The 24,159-nt window shown below is 43.8% G+C and overlaps 1 protein-coding gene across 11 annotated transcripts in view; it reads left to right on the forward strand.

Moving 5' to 3' along the window:
• LOC123747159 (uncharacterized) overlaps positions 1–24,159 on the forward strand; it is a 471,756-nt gene that overhangs the window by 442,614 nt on the left and 4,983 nt on the right. For 6 of the 11 annotated variants that reach the window (XR_011224890.1, XR_011224889.1, XR_011224893.1 and 3 more), the window contains one exon: positions 13,704–13,826. Coding sequence is in view for 1 of the 11 variants with exons in the window: in XM_069313935.1 (XP_069170036.1) it covers positions 13,704–13,826 (123 nt within the window). In the remaining 10 variants the exon portion in view is untranslated. The other 5 variants (XR_011224888.1, XR_006771639.2, XR_006771638.2 and 2 more) reach the window with 5 other exon arrangements.

Genomic DNA, 24,159 nt, shown 5'->3' on the forward strand with positions numbered 1-24,159 from the left:
GTCTGTTTGTCTGTCTGTCTGTATGTCTTGCCTGTCTGTCTGTATGTCTTGCCTGTCTGTCTGTATGTCTGTATGTCTTGCCTGTCTGTCTGTATGTCTATATGTCTGTATGTCTTGTCTGTCTGTCTGTATGTCTTGCCTGTCTGTATGTATTCTCCTGGAGTGTTGAGAGCAGAAAATGGTGGCGATTCTATTGGTCAGAAGCAATTTGCATTCTCATCGCATTTGCTGTTCAATACGTTTGTTGCAATTGGACGAAATGTTGTTGGTTGTTGCAAGTCACTAGCATTACGAGAATTGATCTTGCAATATTATGTATGTGTTGTAATTACGTTCCCTGTTGTTATAAACTTATTATTTATTAGTTAAATATCTTTTTTGCTAATTACATGTTATTTGGGATTTTTATTATAAAGTTTTTGAGTAGAATGGTTAGTTTTTTTTGTGTTATATTAATAATTATTTTTATATTTTAAATAACTTTTTATTTGATTTATGTGCAAGTAATGTGATTTTTTTTCAGTGTTGAGAGCTAGTTTGTTGGTATATAGTCATATATGGACTGTTTTGTGGTTGGTGTTTGTGCTATGGGTCCAGGGAACTGTTGTTTGATGCTTCATGCACAGGTTAGTTCTGGAGCTTTCCCTCTATAGTGTTTTCTAGTGGTGGGTTTTCTAAGTATTTCGCTCCACCTCTACTCCTCCTCCATCTTCTTCACTATCCTCCATCACTCTCCCCCACTCTCACCCACCCTCCCCCACTCTCCCCTACTCTCCCCTACACTCCCCCACACTTCCCCACCCTCCCCCACCCTCCCCCACTCTCCCCCACCGCACCCTCCCCCACTCTCCCCCACCCTCCCCCACTCTCCCTCACCCTCCCCCTCCCTCCCACACTCTCCCCCACCCTCCCCCACCATCCCACACACTCCCCCACCCTCCCCGACTCTCCCCCACCCTCCCCCACCCTCCCCCCACCCTCCCCCACTCTCCCCCACCCTCCCACACTCTCCCCCACTCTCCCCCACCCTCCCACACTCTCCCCTACCCACCTCGCCACATTTCACTGTCAGTAAAATTAATATTGAGCTTCTTATTTCGCCCTAAACTGTGGTGTGTGTACATTTATCACTGTTCACTGTGCCTTGGGTAATTGTGTGGGTTAGGGAGAAGGGCATCTGGTTCGACCCACTGGCTGGTAGACCTTCGAACCTGGTCTACTCGGACCGGTTCTGGTCGTATCTGCATTTACCACTGTTCACTGTGCCATGGGTAATTGTGTGGGTTAGGGAGAAGGGCATCTGGTTCGACCCACCGGCTGGTAGATCTTCGAACCTGGTCTACTCGGACCGGATCTGGTCGTATCTGGTCGGGTCGTAGGTCAAAGCTTCCCCTCTTGCACGAATAGTGAACTTTGCGCCAGCGGTCTCGTTGACAGTGAACGTATATTGATGAGTGCAAGCAATTCCGGCAGCGTATTTCCCACGAGGTTGGCTTGCAATCATGCAGGCTTGCATTGTCAACCCCCCTTCCACACAGGGGGCGCACTAGATCTAGAGATGCGCATGCTTTGGGTCCACGTGCGCGGTGGGTTGAGAGGGAAAGCAATGTGCGCTCGTTCGAGGTAAGGACGCCTGTTCGGAGGACCTGAATCGGGTCTATATTTGGATTTAGCGTAAAGTTTAAGTGACATGCGCTGGGTACACATACACACACACGCACACACACACATGCGCTGGGTACACACACACACATGCGCTGGGTACACACACACACACACACACACACACACGCATCGGCTGGGTAGACCCACACACACACACACACACATGCGCTGGGTACACACACACACACACACACACACGCATGGGCTGGGTAGACCCACACACACACACACACACATGCGCTGGGTACACACACACACACACACACACACACACACATGCGCTGGGTACACACACACACACACACACACACACACACACACACACACAACACACACACACACACACACACACACACACACACACACACACACACACAAAACACACACACACACACACACACACACATTTATAAACTTCCTCGTCAGGGAAGCGAAACAGATTCACAGCTGCAACGTTGCAGAAGACAGCTACATATATTTCCCATATGACCAGTCAGTGGTCGGGGAAGAACATAGGCAGATAACTTGGCGTCCATATTATCTGGTCTGGGAGGACGCAACTTTGCGTCAATGTTGGTTTGCGTCTATTGACAAATTGAGACAGGTCAGGCCACTGATGGAGCCCGTCCTCCTAACTTTCCCCAGCATCAAGAAACTGTGGTACTAAAATGCCCATTTATCCTAACCTACCTGAGGCCCCAAAACAGAAAACGGGATATTTTTTGACGGATACGTCAAAATGCGACGTTTTATTAAGGGGATTGGAAGTAATTTGTCTCTGTAATTACTACAGAGATCTTGATATCATGTCTTAAGCCGAACATATGTGAGTAGTTAACTATTTAACTAGTAGTTAAGTAGTTAAGGTAGTTAACTAGTTAACTAACTAGTTAAATATGTTAACTAGTGGTTACCAGGGAGGAAATTATTAAATAGAAATATTAAACCCCAATAAAGCCCTATTTTTTTTAAACATCGGAGGTTGATGTTTTAAACACATGTTTCTCTACATGGTATATGTGTTTTTTTTTAAACCATGGTATGTGTTTTTTTAAACCATGGTATGTGTTTTTTTAAACCATGGTATGTGTTTTTTTTAAACCATGGTATGTGTTTTTTTAAACCATGGTATGTGTTTTTTTAAACCATGGTATGTGTTTTTTTAAACCATGGTATGTGTGTTTTTAAACCATGGTATGTGTGTTTTTTTAAACCATGGTATGTGTTTTTTTAAACCATGGTATGTGTTTTTTTAACCATGGCATATGTTTTTTTAACCATGGCATATGTTTTTTAACCGTGACATATGTTTTTTGAACCATGGCATATGTGTTTTTAACCGTGACATATGTTTTTTAAACCATGGCATATGTTTTGTTAACCATGGCATATGTTTTTTAACCGTGACATATGTTTTTTAACCGTGACATATGTTTTTTTAACCATGGCATATGTTTTTTGGAGATGGCATATGTTGTCTCGTGTAAAGAATAGTTGCCTTGTCTGCAACCATTCTTGTCTGAACAATGTCTTTAGGATTTCTTATAGTTTGCGTTTCTTGATATTTCTTGCTAAGATTTTCCTCCGGAGAGGAATAGTGGTGACATTTCTTGTGTGTTTACGTCCGCCAAGTGCAGTGTTTATGTGCAGGCGAGACGGTAGCATTTGGGCTCTGTCTAGCCAACTGTGATGCATGCCCCTCTCTGGATTGTATAGCAATGTATAATGTATTAATGAGGCAATCCATCAGGGGTGTGAGGTGGACACGAACCCGCCATCTTGTCATTGTCATGCTGCATACTCTACCATTGGTCGAGGATGAGGTCACAGCCTGGTTGATCACAGTCTGGTTGTTCAGGTATTCTTTGGAGGTGTTTATCTAGTTCTCTCTTGAACACTGTGAGGGGTCGGCCAGTTATGTCCCTTATGTGTAGTGGAAGCGTGTTGAACAGTCTCGGGCCTCTGATGTTGATAGTTCTCTCTTGAACACTGTGAGGGGTCTGCCAGTTATGTCCCTTATGTGTAGTGGAAGCGTGCTGAACAGTCTCGGGCCTCTGATGTTGATAGTTCTGTCTTGAACACTGTGAGGGGTCGGCCAGTTATGTCCCTTATGTGTAGTGGAAGCGTGTTGAACAGTCTCGGGCCTCTGATGTTGATAGTTCTCTCTTGAACACTGTGAGGGGTCTGCCAGTTATGTCCCTTATGTGTAGTGGAAGCGTGTTGAACAGTCTCGGGCCTCTGATGTTGATAGTTCTCTCTTGAACACTGTGAGGGGTCTGCCAGTTATGTCCCTTATGTGTAGTGGAAGCGTGTTGAACAGTCTCGGGCCTCTGATGTTGATAGTTCTGTCTTGAACACTGTGAGGGGTCGGCCAGTTATGTCCCTTATGTGTAGTGGAAGCGTGTTGAACAGTCTCGGGCCTCTGATGTTGATAGTTCTCTCTTGAACACTGTGAGGGGTCGGCCAGTTATGTCCCTTATGTGTAGTGGAAGCGTGTTGAACAGTCTCGGGCCTCTGATGTTGATAGTTCTGTCTTGAACACTGTGAGGGGTCGGCCAGTTATGTCCCTTATGTGTAGTGGAAGCGTGTTGAACAGTCTCGGGCCTCTGATGTTGATAGTTCTCTCTTGAACACTGTGAGGGGTCTGCCAGTTATGTCCCTTATGTGTAGTGGAAGCGTGTTGAACAGTCTCGGGCCTCTGATGTTGATAGTTCTGTCTTGAACACTGTGAGGGGTCGGCCAGTTATGTCCCTTATGTGTAGTGGAAGCGTGTTGAACAGTCTCGGGCCTCTGATGTTGATAGTTCTCTCTTGAACACTGTGAGGGGTCGGCCAGTTATGTCCCTTATGTGTAGTGGAAGCGTGTTGAACAGTCTCGGGCCTCTGAAGTTGATAGAGTTCTCTCTCAGAGTACCTGTTGCACCTCTGCTCTTCAACGGGGGTATTCTGCACATCCTGCCATGCCTCCTGGTCTCATGTGCTGTTATTTCTGTGTGCAGGTTTGGGACCAGCCCCTCTACTATTTTCCACGTGTAAATTATTATGTATCTCTCCCGCCTGCGCTCAAGGGAGTTCAGATTTAGGCTCTTTAGTCGGTCCCAGTAATTTAGATGTTTTACTGAGTGGATTCTAGCAGTAAAGGATCTCTGCACGCTCTCCAGGTCAGCAATTTCTCCAGCTTTGAAAGGTGCTGTCATTGTGCAGCAGTACTCCACTCTAGAGAGCACTAGCGTCTTGAAGAGTATCATCACTTGTATAGCATCTCTAGTGTGAAAGGTTCTTGTTATCCAACCTGTCATTTTTGTCTTACAATCGTGAGAAATTGTAGTGGATTGTACACCATGGACCAGAACCAGGACGTGATGGTACACTACAGATGGTGACATGAATGTCAGAACTCTTGTATATAAAAATAAATGAATCAATAAATCACGACTATAATGTTGACTAAAATAGTGGAGACTCAGGCAGGGGGGAGGATGGTGTGTGTGGGGGGCTCTAAACATTTACATTTACACATTTACATTTACATATTTACATTTATTTACATTTTATGGGAAATAGATATATTTGCTAACATTTGCTCAGCCGGCTTCCGATCTGCCAAGGTCACCTCTCTCTCTCTGGCAAGGTCACCTCTCTCTGGGAAGGTCACCTCTCTTTGGCAAGGTCACCTCTCTCTCTTTCAAGGTCACCTCTCTCTCTGGCAAGGTCACCTCTCTCTGGGAAGGTCACCTCTCTTTGGCAAGGTCACCTCTCTCTCTTTCAAGGTCACCTCTCTCTCTGGCAAGGTCACCTCTCTCTCTCTGGCAAGGTCACCTCTCTCTCTGGCAAGGTCACCTCTCCCTCTGGCAAGGTCACCTCTCTCTCTCTGGCAAGGTCACCTCTCTCTCTGGCAAGGTCATCTCTCTCTCTCTCTGGCAAGGTCACCTCTCTCTGTGGCAAGGTCACCTCTCTCTCTCTGGCAAGGTCACCTCTCTCTGGGAAGGTCACCTCTCTTTGGCAAGGTCACCTCTCTCTCTTTCAAGGTCACCTCTCTCTCTCTGGCAAGGTCACCTCTCTCTCTTTCAAGGTCACCTCTCTCTGTGCCAAGGTCACCTCTACCTTGAAATAAAAAAAAAAACATTAGCCGAACGAAACATTGGTCAATAACTCGTGAGATTCAATACTAATTAGATAGGAATCGTGACTGCTCAGAGCACACACACACACACACACACACACACACACACACACACACACACACACACACACACACACACACACACACACACACACACACACACACACACACACCCTCCTGACCCCTCTGACCCCCTGTTTGTTGCCATTGAACAAAAACATTCCAATAATTCAGGCCCAAACAGCCAGAGGGGGATTTTGTCAATAGCTGGATTTAACAGCTGGGTTTAAATGCTATGATATCAGGATTCCACGCCAGACCCTCTCGTCAGTCCCAGCTGTTTAGGACACTCAAAAAATATGCTCCCACAAAAACTACTCCCCCCCCAAAAAGCGAGTCAAAAAAATAATAAAATTGATTTTTTTATTAAACGTAAACTGGCAATTATGTACTTTGATATATAAAAGATATGTAGACTAACATGTGGGACGATCATTTGATGGTGTCAGCTGCTCCAAGTAGTCTGATCAGAAAAGTCAGTTGGTTAATTAGTTGGATTTATGGTGTGGAGTCGGAGGCCAAGAACCTGCGCCTGGCCCAGGGTGTGGGCTAGACAGTGGAAAAAAGGCGAAAAAAATATATATACGAACACGTTTTCTTATCTTCATTTACACAACCTACGTGAGACCATTACTATAATACGCAGCACTGGCGTGGAATTTACATCTCTGGAAACGCATAAAGACACTAAATTGATGGTTGAAACTCCCCTAAATAGACCTTGAAAGGAAAGCACTTCCCCCCCCCCCCAGAGCCCCTGGTGGGGGGTGGGGGGAGGGGGGGTGGGTGAATCAGCAAATAGGTAAGTCCACCTTGCCCTAACCACGTGGGATCCCATTATCGTTCCGACAGTAAATGTTAATGTGCGAGTATTTTCTACGTCGTGAACATGACTCTTTGTCTCGTATGATGGGGCTCATTTCTCATCTATATGTAACTGCCTGACTCTTAACAGAGGGTCGGGGCTCACTTGAGCTCAGAGCACTCTAAGGGGCTCAGACGAACACTTGGAAAATACTTCTCGTGGACCAAGACACCATTTTGCATTCTAATTTCCTTTAATTTCTGACATGATTGTGCAAGATGTTAGGTGGCATAGCACCTTGTTGACCTCATTCAATTAGAGGATTTTAAGATTATTGATCTTCAGTTTGTAGATGGTAAGATGCACCTTCGTGTGTGTGTGTGTGTGTGTGTGTGTGTTGACATGTAGATTGCCTGCCTGCCCTATGACACTCCCAAACCCCCAATGTATCATCTTGAAAAGTCGGATGAGGCTAACTCCAAACATATAGTTTATGGACATGTGTTCATAATATTTTATATTAGAAAAAAAAAAAAATTATAAAGAAAAAATTATATCAATTGATGTATGATGACCAGACCACACACTAGAAATTGAAGAGACGACGACGTTTCGGTCCGTCCTGGACCATTCTCAAGTCGATTGTCTTGACTTGACAATCGACTTGAGAATGGTCCAGGACGGACCGAAACGTCGTCGTCCCTTCACCTTCTAGTGTGTGGTCTGGTCATCATACTTCAGCCCCGTTATTGTGACTCCTCGCCTGCATATCAATTGATGTATTATACCGATTTTTATGTATTAATGTATTGTATTATATTATGTATAATATATTATATGTATTATAATCTGCGTGGGATTTCCATTGGCACAGTGTAAATTGTCACGTGTTGCTCTTGGGCCATTCCCGTTCCGACCATGTTATGTACATCCCCCACAGGAATCAATGTGCAAAGTCGGATGCATTCTAATTTACAGGTGTACCTGATGATGCTTCGAACCGGGAACCCCAGATTATGTCTGTCTTTCCCTAGGTTCGTAAGTGCTTGCGTAACTGTTTCGTGAATCTAGCCCCAGGTTCGTAAGTGCTTGCGTAACTGCTTCGTGAATCTGGCCCCAGGTTCGTAAGTGCTTGCGTAACTGCTTCGTAAATCTGGCCCCAGGTTCGTAAGTGCTTGCGTAACTGCTTCGTGAATCTGGCCCTAGGTTCGTTAGTGCTTGCGTAACTGCTTCGTGAATCTTGCCCTAGGTTCGTACGTACTTGCGTAACTGCTTCGTGAATCTGGCCCCAAATTCGTTAGTGCTTGTGTAACTGGTTCGTGAATTTGGCCCCAGGTTCGTAAGTGCTTGCGTAACTACTTCGTGAATCTGGTTCCTGGACGCTATTAAGATCGGAAACTACAATTGAACGATCAAACGAGGCAATCACCCCGTGTAACTGCTCTTTACAATCATCCTAAACTTGACCTTAGTGAAAACTCTTTAAATGCAATACATATTTTAACTTAAAATAGGCAAAATAGAATTAATTCAATATTCCTGATTTCCTATTGGGTACATCTCTGTTTCTAGTTTCGATTTTAAATTGCACAAAATTAGGGGGTTAGTAATGGGGGACTCACCTAGGTGTACTTGCAGGGTTGAGCTTTAGTTGCTGGGTCCCGATTTTCACCTTAGAGGTGGCCAGATGTGGTGTGGGCACCTTGCGGGTCAGTTTTTAATTACCGATAATCCCATCTTCTTGTACCAATATCCCAGCTCCTTGTCCTCATATCCCAGCTTATTGTCATCATATCCCAGCTTCTTGTCCTCATATTCCAGCTTCTTGTCCTCATATCCGAGGTCGTTGTCCTCATATCCCAGCTCCTTGTCCTCATATCCCAGCTCCTTGTCCTTATATCCCAGCTCCTTGTTCTCATATCCCAGCTCCTGGTCCTCATAACCCAGCTTCTTGTCCTCATATCCCAGCCCCTATCTATGGGTCTGGAGCCGGCCCAGCCTGCCCACCCCAGCCGGCCCAGCCTGCCCATCCCAGCCGGCCCAGCCTGGCCATCCCAGCCGGCTCAGCCTGCCCATCCTGCCCATCCCAGCCGGCCGAGCCTGCCCATCCCAGCCGGCCCAGCCTGGCCATCCCAGCCGGCTCAGCCTGCCCATCCTGCCCATCCCAGCCGGCCGAGCCTGCCCATCCCAGCCGGCCCAGCCTGCCCATCCCAGCCGGCTCAGCCTGCCCATCCCAGCCGGCTCAGCCTGCCCATTCCAGCCGGCTCAGCCTGCCCATCCCAGCCGGCTCCAGGCCCACGCCGGCTTATGGATTTCGTGGATACGGCTCATTTGAATAATTCATACTGCCGATGGGACCATAAACTCTCGGGGCCGCGGGGAGTTTTACTGGGCAGTTTCATTTCACGGCTCAATGATAATGTTAAAAGGCAGATAGGTAGAGTTTTGTTTCATGTGGGGGTCTGCTTGCTGCTTTGTGTCTGCTTACCCCCTGTCTGCTGACCCCCTGTCTGCTGCCCCCCTGTCTGCTGACCCCCTGTCTGCTGACTCCCTGTCTGCTGACCCCCTGTCTGCTGACCCCCTGTCTGCTGCCCCTCTGTCTGCTGACTCCCTGTCTGCTGATCTCTGTCTGCTGACTCCTGTCTGCTGACCCTTTGTCTGCTGCCCCCTGTCTACTGCCTGTATGCTGCTGCCTGTCTGCTGTCTTCTGCTCGGTAAATAGGTACGGTAGCCGCTAGGACATCGTGGTGTACATTTCGATTAAATCAAATGCAATACGCGGCCCGTGGTGGCCAATGGTGGCCCGTGGTGGCCGATGGTGGTCCATGGTGGCCCATGGTGGCCCGTGGCGGCCCATGGTGGTCCTGGAGGAGACTCGAACGCTTGTAGGTAATGAGCCACGGAAGGTGGTTCCCCACTGTTCCTCTACAGAGAGAGGACAGACGGAAACACACATGCTGTAAATCCACCACAACCCGTATATACGCTGTAAATCCACCACAACTCGTGTATATACGCTGTAAATCCACCACAAAACGTGTATATACGCTGTAAATCCACCACAACACGTATATACGCTGTAAATCCACCACAATATGCGTATATACGCTGTAAATCCATTACAACCCGTGTATATACACTGTAAATCCACCACAACCCTTATATATAGGCTGTAAATCCACCACAACCCTTATATATAGGTTGTAAATCCACGACAACCCGTGTATATACGCTGTAAATCCACCACAACCCGTGTATATACGCTGTAAATCCACCACAACCCGTGTATATACGCTGTAAATCCACCACAACCCGTGTATATACGCTGTAAATCCACCACAACACGTATATACGCTGTAAATCCACCACAATATGCGTATATACGCTGTAAATCCACCACAACCCGTGTATATACACTGTAAATCCACCACAACCCTTATATATAGGCTGTAAATCCACGACAACCCTTATATATAGGCTGTAAATACACGACAACCCGTGTATATACGCTGTAAATCCACCACAACCCGTGTATATATGCTGTAAATCCACCACAACCCGTGTATATACGCTGTAAATCCACCACAACCCTTGTATATATGCTGTAAATCCACCACAACCCGTGTATATACGCTGTAAATCCAGCACAACCCGTATATACGCTGTAAATCCACCACAACCCGTGTATATACGCTGTAAATCCAGCACAACCCGTGTATATACGCTGTAAATCCACCACAACCCGTATATACGCTGTAAATCCGCCACAACCCGTGTATATACGCTGTAAATCCACCACAACCCGTATATATACGCTGTAAATCCACCACAACCCGTGTATATACGCTGTAAATCCACCACAACCCGTATATATGGTGTAAATCCACCACAACACGTGTATATACGCTGTAAATCCACCACAACCCTTGTATATACGCTGTAAATCCACCACAACCCGTACTTATAAGCAACAGCTGGTGACGCTACATTTAGCGCAGTGTTACCAACCGTTCCGCTCAAGTGTAGCGACTGAGGCGTTTTCTTTACGCGTTTCCTCAGAGGGAAAATGGGCGGCGAGGCATGGACTAAAGTAAACGTAGCGTCTGCGTGACGCAAAGATGAGTCGCGCATCGCTTGGCAGCCCCACCACGACGTGCTTACTTAACGCTCCTCAGATTGGAGGCTAAGGTGCACTTGGTGAGTTTACCGGCTGATGTAGACCACTAAGCTATGGGCTTGATAGACTGCGTAGGGGGGTTTGTGGGTAGGTTCGAACTCATTTGATTCAGCAAAATGGGTATACTATTAGATGCTTAGTCGATTTGTTCGACGCTGTGCCTAACTGGCTCGACTTTTACGTGCAAATCAGACCATAGTGTGGCCGGGGAAGACCATGGTCTGGCGGGGAAGACCATGGTCTGGCGGGGAAGACCATGGTCTGGCGGGGAAGACCATGGTCTGGCGGGGAAGACCATGGTCTGGCGGGGAAGACCATGGTCTGGCGGGGACAAGATATATCTCGTTCTTTATCTTCAAGACACAGGCACAAGGAGATTTGTTTTTCCGTTTTAATTACTGCGAGACAGATGGCTCCCAGCAGCACCACCGTCCTCAGCACTCTCCTAGGACACTCCCAGCACCACCACCGTCCTCAGCACGCTCCTAGGACACTCCCAGCACCACCACCGTCCTCAGCACGCTCCTAGGACACTCCCAGCACCACCACCCTCCTAGCAGTCAGATACCAACAAGAGAGAGAGACTCGCGAGCAAGAGGAGTCAGAAAGAAAGAGAGAGAGAGTGAAAAGTCAGAGGGTCGGAGTGGGTGGGTGGACCCACGATAACACAGCCCCCTTTCTCACAGTCGCTATCGGCGGGGAGTCGAACCCGCGTCCCGGATGCATTATAGCGATTTGATTGCTTTTATGGAAGTTCTCAGTGGAGTCGGGGCCCGGTTTCTTTGGCTCCTTGAACCCCGTAGCGATGAAGTTATAATTGAATCCCAGACTGGAAAAGGGAATTAGGGAAGCAGAATGGACACATTTTTGCCAAGATAGCACATGATAGCAGCAGTATGTGTCCTGCCCTGTGTCCTGTGTCCAGCTGTTTAGGCTTCCAGGGATACTGATGGAAATTAGTTTAGGTTTCTGTGGGGGTGAGCTGGTCTTAACTCTCGAAGATGGTACGGGTAATGTCAGGGCAGGAGTGGTGGGAGTGAAGTCTTGAGAATATATGTGTGTGTATATATATATCTGACGGCAAACGTCATTTGTTTAGTGGTTTTAATTAAGGAGAATAACTGTGGGTGTACAACCCGTTCTCGCACTTGTGTACAGTCAATATTGTTTTATTTAATAACTGCATATGTGACATACTAATTGATTGTGAATATTTTAGTTTACCTTGAAAAGCTTCATAGAAAACACCGACCTCACCTAACCTTCTTAGTATGTTAAGATAAGCATCTTATTGCTTCTTATTTACAATTATTACTTAACCTATACCGTTGATACGTTAAGTAATAATTGTCTACGACGTCTCATTAAATACTAACATTAAAATATTACTGAATCTATACGGCGCGTGCCCTTGAATTCTAGCATAATTAAATATCAATCAAATGATATGTTAAATAATTTGATATAAAGTATATAAGACAAATAATGGTTGACATGTGCATTTTTCGTGATTACTCAAAACCCTATTATTTCTATCCATTATTGATTTAGTATAGTTATACTGTCCCATTCCATTCCCCCGTCCCATCCCAAATCCTTATGGTGACGAACAAATCCACAAGGGCCGTGACGAGGATTCGAACCTGCGTCCGGGAGCATCCCAGACACTGCCTTAATCGACTGAGCTACGACTGTGTGTGGTGACGTTATCCTGACCCCTTCTCAGTACTATGTGATCGTAATGGCTTAGCGTTTTCTCCTGGGATATTTCTCACCCCTTGCTATCATGTCTTCCTTTTCTTTCCCCATTCTCTTTTCCTCCTCTTCCTTCTATTCCCTCCTTCAGTATTACATTTAGACTACCTAATTCCTTCACCCTGACGGGAGACATCTCCCGTCACGCAGGGTGCAGTCGCACCTCCACAGATCTCCAGTATCATCTATTGATACTGGTAATGGCTCAAAAGGGCCACCACTTACGGGTTATTCATGCCCGTGCCACCTCTTGGGTGGCTTAATCTTTATCAATCAATCTTATCCTTCTCCCTCTCCGTTCGTGGTAGGCGGAGTCTTAGGTCCCCGGAGGTGCCTTGACTCTGCTCTCAGCGGGGCTCATTGAACGCATTGAACGACTTTAACAGGAGACAGTTGGGATAGAATTGGCCTCAGGCTCGAGCGAGAGGACGGACAGAAGAGTGGACAGAAGTCAGACGAAGAACAGACTCAAGGGGAAGAAAGTTTGTGGAACCGCAAACAAAACACTTGAGAAAGAACCCGAGGAACCCCAGATTGATCGCTGGAGAGATACGGCCAAACTTTCCACAGTGAATTACCACCCGAATTCCAATGGGCAACGTATCTGAAAATCTTTATAGATGAGGTGTCAACACATTCCGTATTGGCTAGAGACTCTAGACATATAGAAAGGCGAGTTTACGGGTCCTAGACGGCCGGACGTTTGCAAGTATTGAAGGGGTTACGGCCAAAGTTGGACTTGGAGATGTGTGGAGCATCAGGTATGGATATGGGCTGATTAGGGTGTGTGTGTGTGGAGTAGAAGCGGGTGGTAAATAGGTGCTGAGATGCAGTTCATCACTGCACTGGATGATGAACTGTCCGACCCCATCCACTATTTTCCTCGTACCATCTGGGTTGGCTGGACACGTATATGAGTGGGATTGGGTGGTTATAAATAGGAGCTGCATCGTATGGGCCAATAGGCCATCTGCAGTTACGTTTGTTTTTATGTTCATCTGACATTTGTATATCCCTTACCAGTCCCTTCAAACCGTCCCTCTTCCTCACGTCCCTCTCACCCTGTCACGTACCTCCCACCCTGTCACGTATTTCATAATCTTCTCTACTCTCCGACAGACACGGACGACAGCGATATGGAGGGGACGCTCTCCAACATCTCCCGTCAGGTAATGCGGCCCCCAGGCTGCTCTGGCAAGGCCAAGAGGGGCCACCTCTGCTTCGACGCCTCCTTCGAGACAGGTGAGGCCAGGATGAGTGTGGCCAACCCGTTCTCGCACTTGCTTATAGTCAATATCTTGCTTATGAATAAGTGTATATGTGACATATTAATTTATTGTGAATATTTGAGTTTTAGTGACTAAGCAATAAGTCATATATGTGCTGTCTTGTGCGAGAGCAGGTTGCAATGGCTAGGGTGTGGCCAGGGGCAACTTAGAGTGACCAGTTAAGACCAAGGTTCGAACCTAGAGTGAGTCAAGAATGACACAGGTAAACTGGCAAATGACTCTTTGTCTTAAACTGAGTTTATTCGTAATTTATGACTTGAATGTAATATTAATCGTTGATTGGAAATATAAATAGTGCATGCTGAAAACGTTTTCTATCAAGAGTTTGGTTTTCTGTAAATTGAATTCGTGGGCACACTAAAATAGTTTTATAGTTTTCTATGCTAATAGTTTTTCTATGAAGAGTTTGTTTTTTCTGTAAATGGAATTCTTAGGCACGCTAAAATAGTTTTCGAATTCCATATTTCACATTATCGTCAATAATACAGTGTTAATGCAACAAAACATAATGAAACCTAAAGTAACCTTAACATTAACCTAATCATAGATAGAGAGTAGATAATAGAACAAATTGTGTATTCGTTCCTAATCCATTCGTTCAAAGGGCTCTAATCTCTGAGGATAGGTTGCATAAGGGTGAACAGATACATGATTTTCCAGGGTTCTAACTAGAAAACAGCATAACAGCGAAACAGATTTGGCCACAGTGACAGCCTGTCTATTAGTAGACATTGAGAAGTCACACCTCTCAGTGGTAGCCAGGTCAGGTTAGGTCACATGTATAGGAGATAATGTCAGGTATGTTATGGCTTCATAATCCACTTGTGATTAGCTGAGGGAGGTCTGACAGCTGAGTGGACAGTGCTCGGAATTAGTAGTGCTAAGTTTCCTGGTTCGATCCCCGGCGGAGGCGGAAACAAATGGGCAGAGTTTCTTTCAGCCTGATGGGCCCTGTTCATCTAGCAGTAAATAGGTACCTGGGAGTTAGACAGCTGCTACGGGCTGCTTTCTTGGGATTGTGTAACAAAAAGGCCTGGTCGCGGACTGGGCCGCGGGGATGCTAAGCCCCAAAATCATCTCACCATAACCCCAAGATGATGGGGCAAAAGCACTCAATGGAAATAAATGGTCAAGTATGGTAATGGATATTGAATTCCGTGTCAAACAGAATATTGTTGTTGTTTAAGATTCGCTACCTGAAACAAAAAGTTGCAAGTAGCAGGGGCTATGGTGAGCCCGTAGTGGACTAAGGCAATGAGTAACAGTTGTAACACACTCAAGTAGAAGCACAGTGAAAGCTTCTGTACCTCAGGGCACAGTCCTTGCAGCACTAATATCTTTTATTCTCATAACAGAGAATACAGTTAGGTGTATTTTTTTTTAAGATAGCACAAATATTATCATGAAAATTACTTCTGTAGAAGACATTGAAAAAAACAAGCTGGTATTAATAAAGTTTTCAGTGGGGAAATAACACCCTGTTTAACAGTGATAAATTCCAGGTACTTATGAATGGTAAAAAGGAAGACATTGAAGGAATCTGATCTACGCATAATAGACAAGCAACATGTTTAATGTAGAATCTAGGAACAAACATTGTGTCAGCTAGACAAATGATAAGATGGATTAATACAACCCTCATATCCAGGGATCCCATCATGTATAAGAAATATTGCCAGAACAGAAGTGGATTTAAAGAAAACAATGGTTTTCTGCAAGAAGTGCCGGACCAATAGGGCTGTGGTGGATACCTGGTCCTTCGAGCCGCTCCAAGCAACGGCGTGTTGGATCAAGCTCTCACATGTCGAGCGTAGCCCCCAGGGCAGGCTTTGGGAGTAGAAGAACTGTTATTGCAACTATCGCATAGTGAAAATACTTTAGAGCGTTGCAATGGCAAATATTTCATTCTGAAATTCATATACATCGTTGCCATTTGCAGGTATTGCATACCGTTAATAATTAATAACAATATGCCATGGCAAGATGACTAGTATTGCATTAGTCATTTACAGCGTTGCCATAGCTATAATTGTGTAAATCATTTACAACCTTGCCTTAACCATAATACCGTAAGTTGAATCACTTAGAACCATGCGATAGCTATAACGAGTGTAAATGATTTACACCGTTACCTTAATTTACTTCCAACGTTGTCATAGTTCTAATAGAATAAACCATTTTCGTGTAAATGAGTTACATGAAATTTACACCATTTACATACATGTAAATAATTTTCAGTAATAAAAACAACAAAAACTAGTAAATGTAATTATCAATTAAATGTAAATTGGTAAATGAGAGACCATGAGCAGCAGGCAATTATGAGGAGAAAGTGCAAAGCCAACAAGACTATCCAGCACCTATGAGGCTTACGAGGACAGGATAGGAATTGTGATAGAAGAACAGGAGTGAAGGAACGGTGCCTAGCCACTTGTACCATCGGGGATCGAACGCCGACCTGCAAGAAGCGAGGTGATCCCCCCCCCCCTCTCCCAACAAGCAATACCTCCCTCAAGATAGCGCAGTCATTGGAAACTTTTCCTATCAGGAACTGGGGGGCTAAACACATGGCTAAAAGTTTCTCCAGCTTGAAAATGCCACTAGAGATAAGATTGTTGCATTGGTGGGTGGATATAAGCTTGGTGTGTGTTTGTCTTTGGTGGGGGGGGGGGGGATACTAGGGGGGGTATAAGTGGTCACTTGAAGCCACTATTACACACCAGCCAGTATCACACACCAGCCACTATCACACCAGATGAAGCACTCTATCTCAGCTCAAAAGTTTCCCACTTGATAATTAGTTTTGTAAATTTGTAATTGACGACACACCAGTGGGCGGGGCTTCCACACCAGGGGGCGGGGCAGGCACACCAGTGGGCGTGGTCTGCATATTCCCACCGGGTAAATTATCGTGGGGGGGATGGGGGGTGGTCACCCCCAGATTTATCGTGTAAGTTGAGATCCTTGTGAATCCTAACGCCCCCCTCTTCCCCCTTTTCTCTCTCCCCTCTCTCTTCATCCTTCTATTCCCTCCTTACCCTGCTCAGTTTTCCCTGTTATATTTACTCACTCTTCCCCCTCTTTCCCACCATCCTTCCCAAAGCCTCTCTCCCTCACCATTAGCTCAGGTGATGTAGGGTGTCCAGCGACTGGCCTGCCATCCCATCCCAGTTCAGAGGTCCGCTGGGAGGTCATCCCGGGCCCCTAACATGGCGACTCCTGTTGTAGTATAGCTCGCTCCCTGTGGGCCCAGTGGGGCTCCCTGGGGCCCTGTGGGGCTCTGTGCGGGCTCCCTGTGGCTATAGACCCATCGCCGTTTTCAGTAATGTGCATATTTTCGGTATAAAAAGTCGTAATTTGAAACTGAAAATAGGTCCAGAGAGTCAGAATTCGGATAAAAAATCACGGTCAGGAGTCAAATTTCCGACATTTCAGACATTTAGAAAACTGGAGGGGGGCTTGGGCAAAATGACCCATCGGCCTTCTTGATTAATATTCTTCAATATTTATTAGTACATATTGAAGATTATTATACAATATTTAATAATATTATTAAATATTTATTATTAAATATTTAAGAATATTATAGAATATTGAATAATATTAAGCAATATTTAAGATTATTATTCAATATTGAAAAATAGATTATTATATATTGAAGAATTATTAATGAATAATAATTTCTTTTATATTTAATATTCTTCAATATTCTTAAATATTTAATACTATTATTTAATATTGTCTAATATTCTTCAATATTTACTAATAAATATTGAAGAATATTATTAAATATGACAAATTATTATTCATTAATATTCTTCTAAACTAAATAGTATTTAATATTTAGTTTTGAAGATTATTATTTTCTTCAATATTCTGTAATAGTATTATTCAAAACTATTAGTGAGATTTTTTAAGATTAGTAATAAATAATATTCAATATTGCAGATTATTATTGAGGTTTGAAGAATAATTCCTCAATAATATTATTTTGGAAAAACAGTAATATTTCTGTATTTATTATTATATTGTGAAAATGAAGATTACTTTATGTATTTCGAAAATCTCTGAAACGTCTTCACTGATTGCTTTTCAAGTTTCACACAACGTTCAATTTGCATGAAAGCATTTTTATATCTAATATACACTATATACATACATACATACATGTGACCTGTGACTAAAAACTAGACAAAAGACTTGAGTTTGTTCAAATATTTTCTACAGCAACGTTCAACTATGTTTATTGACAAGAACAAATACATCGGAAAGGGATACAGTACTTGACGGTATTTCTGAGGTTGGAACAAAACGTCCTCAGATTGGGGACTTTTTTATTTTATAATGGTAAATAATAATTTACTATATATATTATTTATTAGTATTATATAATAATAACAAATAGTATAATGATAAGCAATTATTGGTAATCGCTCAAATAGCTAATTAGGATGAATGATAAATAATTATTTAGTGCATAACAAAGTATTAAGGAATAATTAGAAGGAATATTCATTAATTATAAAGTATCATTCAATTACAATTAATAACTACATCTATAGCTAGTAAATGAAACTTGCATTCATTTAATTACACTAATTACAATTCATGGCAATATTTCTTAGCTATCTGCACGCTTATCACTTTGGGGGTTCCGGCGGAGCACCCCCAATCCTGAAGGCCGAACGCGCCGGCCGCCCGCTGTAACTAGGTGTGTGTGTCGACCTCATGGGTGCAGTACTCTGCCCTCGGGCTCCATCCCTTTTCCTTGTTCATCAATGGTGTACCTTCTGCGCCTTCCGTAGTCCGTCCTGCAAGTATTAAGGCAGTAAGGGTGGGCAGAAACTGCCATGCAGTATGAACCTCACAGGGAAGGAACCTACCCCTTAAGGGAAGGACAATGGAGGACTTAGGATCGGAGGGAGACGAGGAAGACACAGGAGACATGACAGTAAAAACAAGGGGAACCCCAGACAGAACCAGGAGGGGCACCCTTTGGGACAGAACCAAAAGGAACAGGAGGGGGCAGTGGGCGTATCAGGGTCAAAGCCCTGGAAACGGTTGAGAGAGTGATGAAGGTGGCAAGGACGAGGAGAGGAAGAGCGCAACATTGCTTATAGGTTTTTCTATATAGTGAGAAAAGAAACTATTTCAAAGTCAACACTTTTACACAACTTTATGAATCACATGTTAAGGCTCTTCACTTAAATGAAAGCCCTCGCTATGAGCGCCCCGATATGCCTGTAGTAGTTGTCAAACTGCCACTTATTTCAGCACTTCAATGTCAACCTTGTACCATCACACCCTCGAACTCCGTTATTCCACACACTTAACTATTGCATGCCGCCAATCTACTCCCTTCATCCATTGTTTTACATTTTTCAAACAAAAAATGCCAGCAAATCCCGTCCACCACGCCCTATTGTCATCACGTAAATTTACTTACCGGGACCTCGAGTGGGTGCCGCTTCAATATTCACCACTGCGTTAAGCCCGGTACACTTGCCTTACTGCCAACGTTATTAACTACTTGCTTTAACACTTATGTAAGGTACGGTCAAACACTTAATCGAACTACGTTATGAGTCTTTCGCGGTATTTTATATGCATACTCATCCGCTCTATTCAATTTATCGTTTCCCAATAGCAACAATGTTATTGCATCCACTTCTTCCTGCAACATGCGACACTAAATTACATGTTAACTAAATTAACCTCATCGTTGATAATTTGGAAATGATTATATCCAAAACTACCACCAACCCTAACGATTTTATTTCAACTTCATTAATAAATCTTTCACAACGTGAACAGTAATTGTTGCCAAACTAGCTTCCTCTCACATTCAAATTCCACAATTAACTACTCTGCCGCCTCACCGTGACCTTCAAACAGCCACCAAAGAAACACTCACCGTTACACTGTAGTAAAGTGCCAAAACCTGCAACATATCCCCACCAAAATTCTACAAGAATACTCGGACACTTACTGCCAAGTGTTCACGAATAATGAAGTTGAAGCGTCTCACTGTTCAACTTCCAGACAGCCCAGGGGTCCTGCCAATCACTCCGGTATTACCTGCAACAACCCAACAGTTACCTGATGCTACAATATAAATTATTCAATCATGCCTATACCAGACCTTTAATTGCAACCTGCACCTACTGAAAGTTAATTTGATGTAGCTGCTCATTTCAAATGCATATTTTAAACCCATACATACAACCTGGATAGTAAACAGCTTTTGGAGGTTTTACTTGTGCGTTTACACCCTCTCACCAGCCTAATACTATTAATAAATATGTAGTGAGACTGAAGTTATGTGGTCGTACAGTTTTACATTTAAAAGACTAAAGAACCCCTGAACACGATTTAACGGCTTGGTGGTGTATCATAATAAAATATTAACATGCCTCTAACTAGGTATTCAATAACTGCTTTAAACTCGTATCTCCTAACTCAAGTAGCACATCTACCCAAACCTCTACATCTCCAACCACCTTCTGCTCGGCATCGTCTAAGACTTGTTTCATCGGTCCACCACTAGTCCCATCACAACGGTACTCTCCACATTCCGACATCACCAATAGGCTACTTTCAAGCGATGCCTCTTCTTCCAACCATTACCTCATTCACTTAATAGCCCTGAAAATAATAACAGTACAATTAAATATATATTTATACATTTTTTTAGTACTGATTAGGGATCAGGACTAAAATTAACTGCCTATATATATATGCCCCAAGAGGGTATATACGCCAGCTGTAAAATATAGATTCTTGACCCCATGTATTGGCGTTTTGCGGGTGTACAATATGAGTGTAAGCTAGGGGATCTGTCAACCCTAGCGACCCCAAAGGGTAACTGGGTACCAGCTCAGAGTAACATCACGCCCTAACACTAACTTGTACACCTCAACTATGCCAATACTGGGGTCCAAACAACGTTCCGTCGAGCCTCACCCACCAAGTCGACTCAACAGCCAATCACGTGTAGATTTTTCACTTGACGTCACATTCTCGCAACCTCTACTCTCATTGGTCGGCTCCACCTAATTGGATAATCTAGTAATTCATGACATTTATGTATGAAAAGTAAAGTATATATACCCAATGTATGAGAAACATACATATACCGTATGTATGAGAAACAATGTTTGACTTTACACTCACAAATTATTACTTTTGATTACTTATTATTATTAAGTATTATTATTATGAAGAAATAATAGGATTACGTATTCAAGCTGTAAGTACAGTACACTATAGTACAGTACCGTACAGGGCATTCCACTACACTACTGTTGCCTACACCAAACTACACTACCGTACAATACAGTATGTTACTGTACAATATCGTACACAATACAAAAGTATAATGCAGTAAACTATAATACATTACGGTACAGTCCACTACAATGCAGTACAGTACACTATAGGACACAAAAGTACACTACCCTACACTCACAGTTGCTTACTTGCCTTTCAAATGTACCAACGGCATCACCATTACAATTTTGTTCTACTTAAATAACTCTTTCTTCAATGTAACAATGGGGAGAGAACAGATTGGTGCAATGCCGGTCTATGGCAACTGACGCGTAGGCAACAGTAGTGTAGTGGAATGCCGTGTACGGTACTGTACTATAGTGTACAGTACTTAAAGCTTGAATACGTAATCCTATTATTTCTTCATTATAATAATACTTAATAATAATAAGTACTCCAAAGTAATAATTTGTGAGTGTAAAGTCAAACATTGTTTCTCATACATATGGTATATGTATGTTTCTCATACATTGGGTATATATACTTTAGTTTTCATACATAATTGTCATGAATTACTAGATTATCCAATTAGGTGGAGCCGACCAATGAGAGTAGAGGTTGCGAGAATGTGACGTCAAGTGAAAAATCGAAACGTGATTGGCTGTTGAGTCGACTTGGTGGGTGAGGCTCGACGGAACGTTATTTTGACCCCAGTATTGGCATAGTTGTGGTGTACAAGTTAGTGTTAGGGCGTGATGTTACTCTGAGCTGGTACCCCGTTACCCTTTGGGGTCGCTAGGGCTGACAGATCCCCTAGCTTACACTCATATTGTACACCCGCAAAACGCCAATACATAGGGTCAAAAATCTATATTTTACAGCTGCCGTATATACCCTCTTGGGGGATATATATATAGGCAGTTAATTTTAGTCCTTATCCATAATCAGTACTAAAAAAATGTATAAATATGTATATAATTGTACTGTTATTATTTTCAGGCCTATTAAGTGAATGAGGTAATGGTTGGAAGAAGAGGGATCGCTTGAAAGGAGCCTACTGGTGATGTCGGAATGTGGAGGAGACTACCGTTGTGATGGCATTAGTGGTGGACCGATGAAACAAGTCTTAGACGATGCCGAGCAGAAGGTGGTTGCAGATGTCGAGGTTTGGGTAGATGTGCTACTTGAGTTAGCAGATATGAGTTGAAAGCAGTTATTGAATACCTAGTTAGAGGCATGTTAATATTTTGATACACCACCAAGCCGTTAAATCGTGTTCAGGGGTTCTTTAGTCTTTTAAATGTAAAACTGGACGACCACATAACTTCAGTCTCACTATATATTTATTAATAGTATTAGGCTGGTCAGAGGGTGTAAACCCACAAGTAACAGCTGGCAAAGCTGTTTACTATCCAGGTTGTATGTGTGGCTTTAAAATATGCATTTGAAATGAGCAGCTACATCAAAATAACTTTCATTAGGTGGAGGTTGCAATTAAAGGTCTGGTATAGGCATGATTGAATAATTTATATTTGTAGCATCAGGTTAACTGTTGGGTTGTTGCAGGTAATACCGGACTGATTGGCAGGACCCCTGGGCTGTCTGGAAGGTGAACAGTGAGACGCTTCAACTTCATTATTCGTGAACACTTGGCAGTAAGTGTCTGAGTATTCTTGTAGAATTTTGGTGGGGATAGGTTGCAGGTTTTGGCACTTTACTACAGTGTAACGGTGATTGTTTCTTTTGTGGCTGTTTGAATGTCACGGTGAGGCGCCAGAGTAGTTAATTGTGGAATTTGAATGAGAGGAAGCTAGTTTGGCAACAATTACTGTTCACGTTGTGAAAGATTTATTAATGAAGTTGAAATAAAATCGTTAGGGTTGGTGGTAGTTTTTGATATAATCATTTCCAAATTATCAACGATGAGGTTAATTTAGTTAACATGTAATTTAGTGTCGCATGTTGCAGGAAGTGGATGCAATAACATTGTTGCTATTGGGAAACGATAAATTGAATAGAGCGGATGAGTATGCATATAAAATACCGCGAAAGACTCATAACGTCGTTCGATTAAGTGTTTGACCGTACCTTACATAAGTGTTAAAGCAAGTAGTTAATAACGTTGGCAGTAAGGCAAGTGTACCGGGCTTAACGCAGTGGTGAATATTGAAGCGGCACCCACTCGAGGTCCCGGTAAGTAAATTTACGTGATGACAATAGGGCGTGGTGGACGGGATATGCTTGCATTTTTGTGTTTGAAAAATGTAAAACAATGGATGAAGGGAGTAGATTGGCGGCATGCAATAGTTAAGTGTGTGGGTGTTGTTGAATAACGGAGTTGGAGGGTGATGGTACGAGGTTGACATTGAGGTGCTGAAATAAGTGGCAGTTTGACAACTACTACAGGCATATGGGGGCGCTCATAGCGAGGGCTTTCATTCAAGTGAACAGCCTTAACTTGTGAATCATAAAGTTGTGTAAAAGTGTTGACTTTAAAATAGTTTATTTACTCACTATAGAAAAATCTATAAGCAATGTTGCGCTCTTCCTCTCCTCGTCCTTGCCACCTTCATCACTCTCTCAACCGTTTCCAGGGCTTTGACCCTGATACGCCCACTGCCCCCTCTGTTCCTTTTGGTTCTGTCCCAAAGGGTGCCCCCTCGTGGTTCTCTTGTGTGGTGTTCCTTGTTTCTACTCGGTGTCTCATGTCTCCTGTGTCTTCTTCCTTGTCCCTCCGATCTTCCTTCTCATACTTCTCCTCCATCTATTGAGTCTCCCCGCCGCCTGTTGGTGGAGGGTGATGTCCATCGCTCTCGTAACGGCCGTCGTGTGTGCTCTCGTTGTTTCTCCTGTTGAGACGCTGGAATCCGTTTCCCAGTACGTAGTTGCTGGGACACCTGTCTCTAAGTCAGAAGCGTAAGCCTGGCTGGTCTCCTCACTCCTCCCCGGCGGGTAAGAAGGCTTCGCTTTCTTCCTGGGCTCCTACTTTTGGCTGTATTGCTCCTTCACCTCCCATT

The sequence above is a fragment of the Procambarus clarkii genome, chromosome 77, assembly GCF_040958095.1.
Source record: "Procambarus clarkii isolate CNS0578487 chromosome 77, FALCON_Pclarkii_2.0, whole genome shotgun sequence".
NCBI classification, from domain to species: domain Eukaryota; kingdom Metazoa; phylum Arthropoda; class Malacostraca; order Decapoda; family Cambaridae; genus Procambarus; species Procambarus clarkii.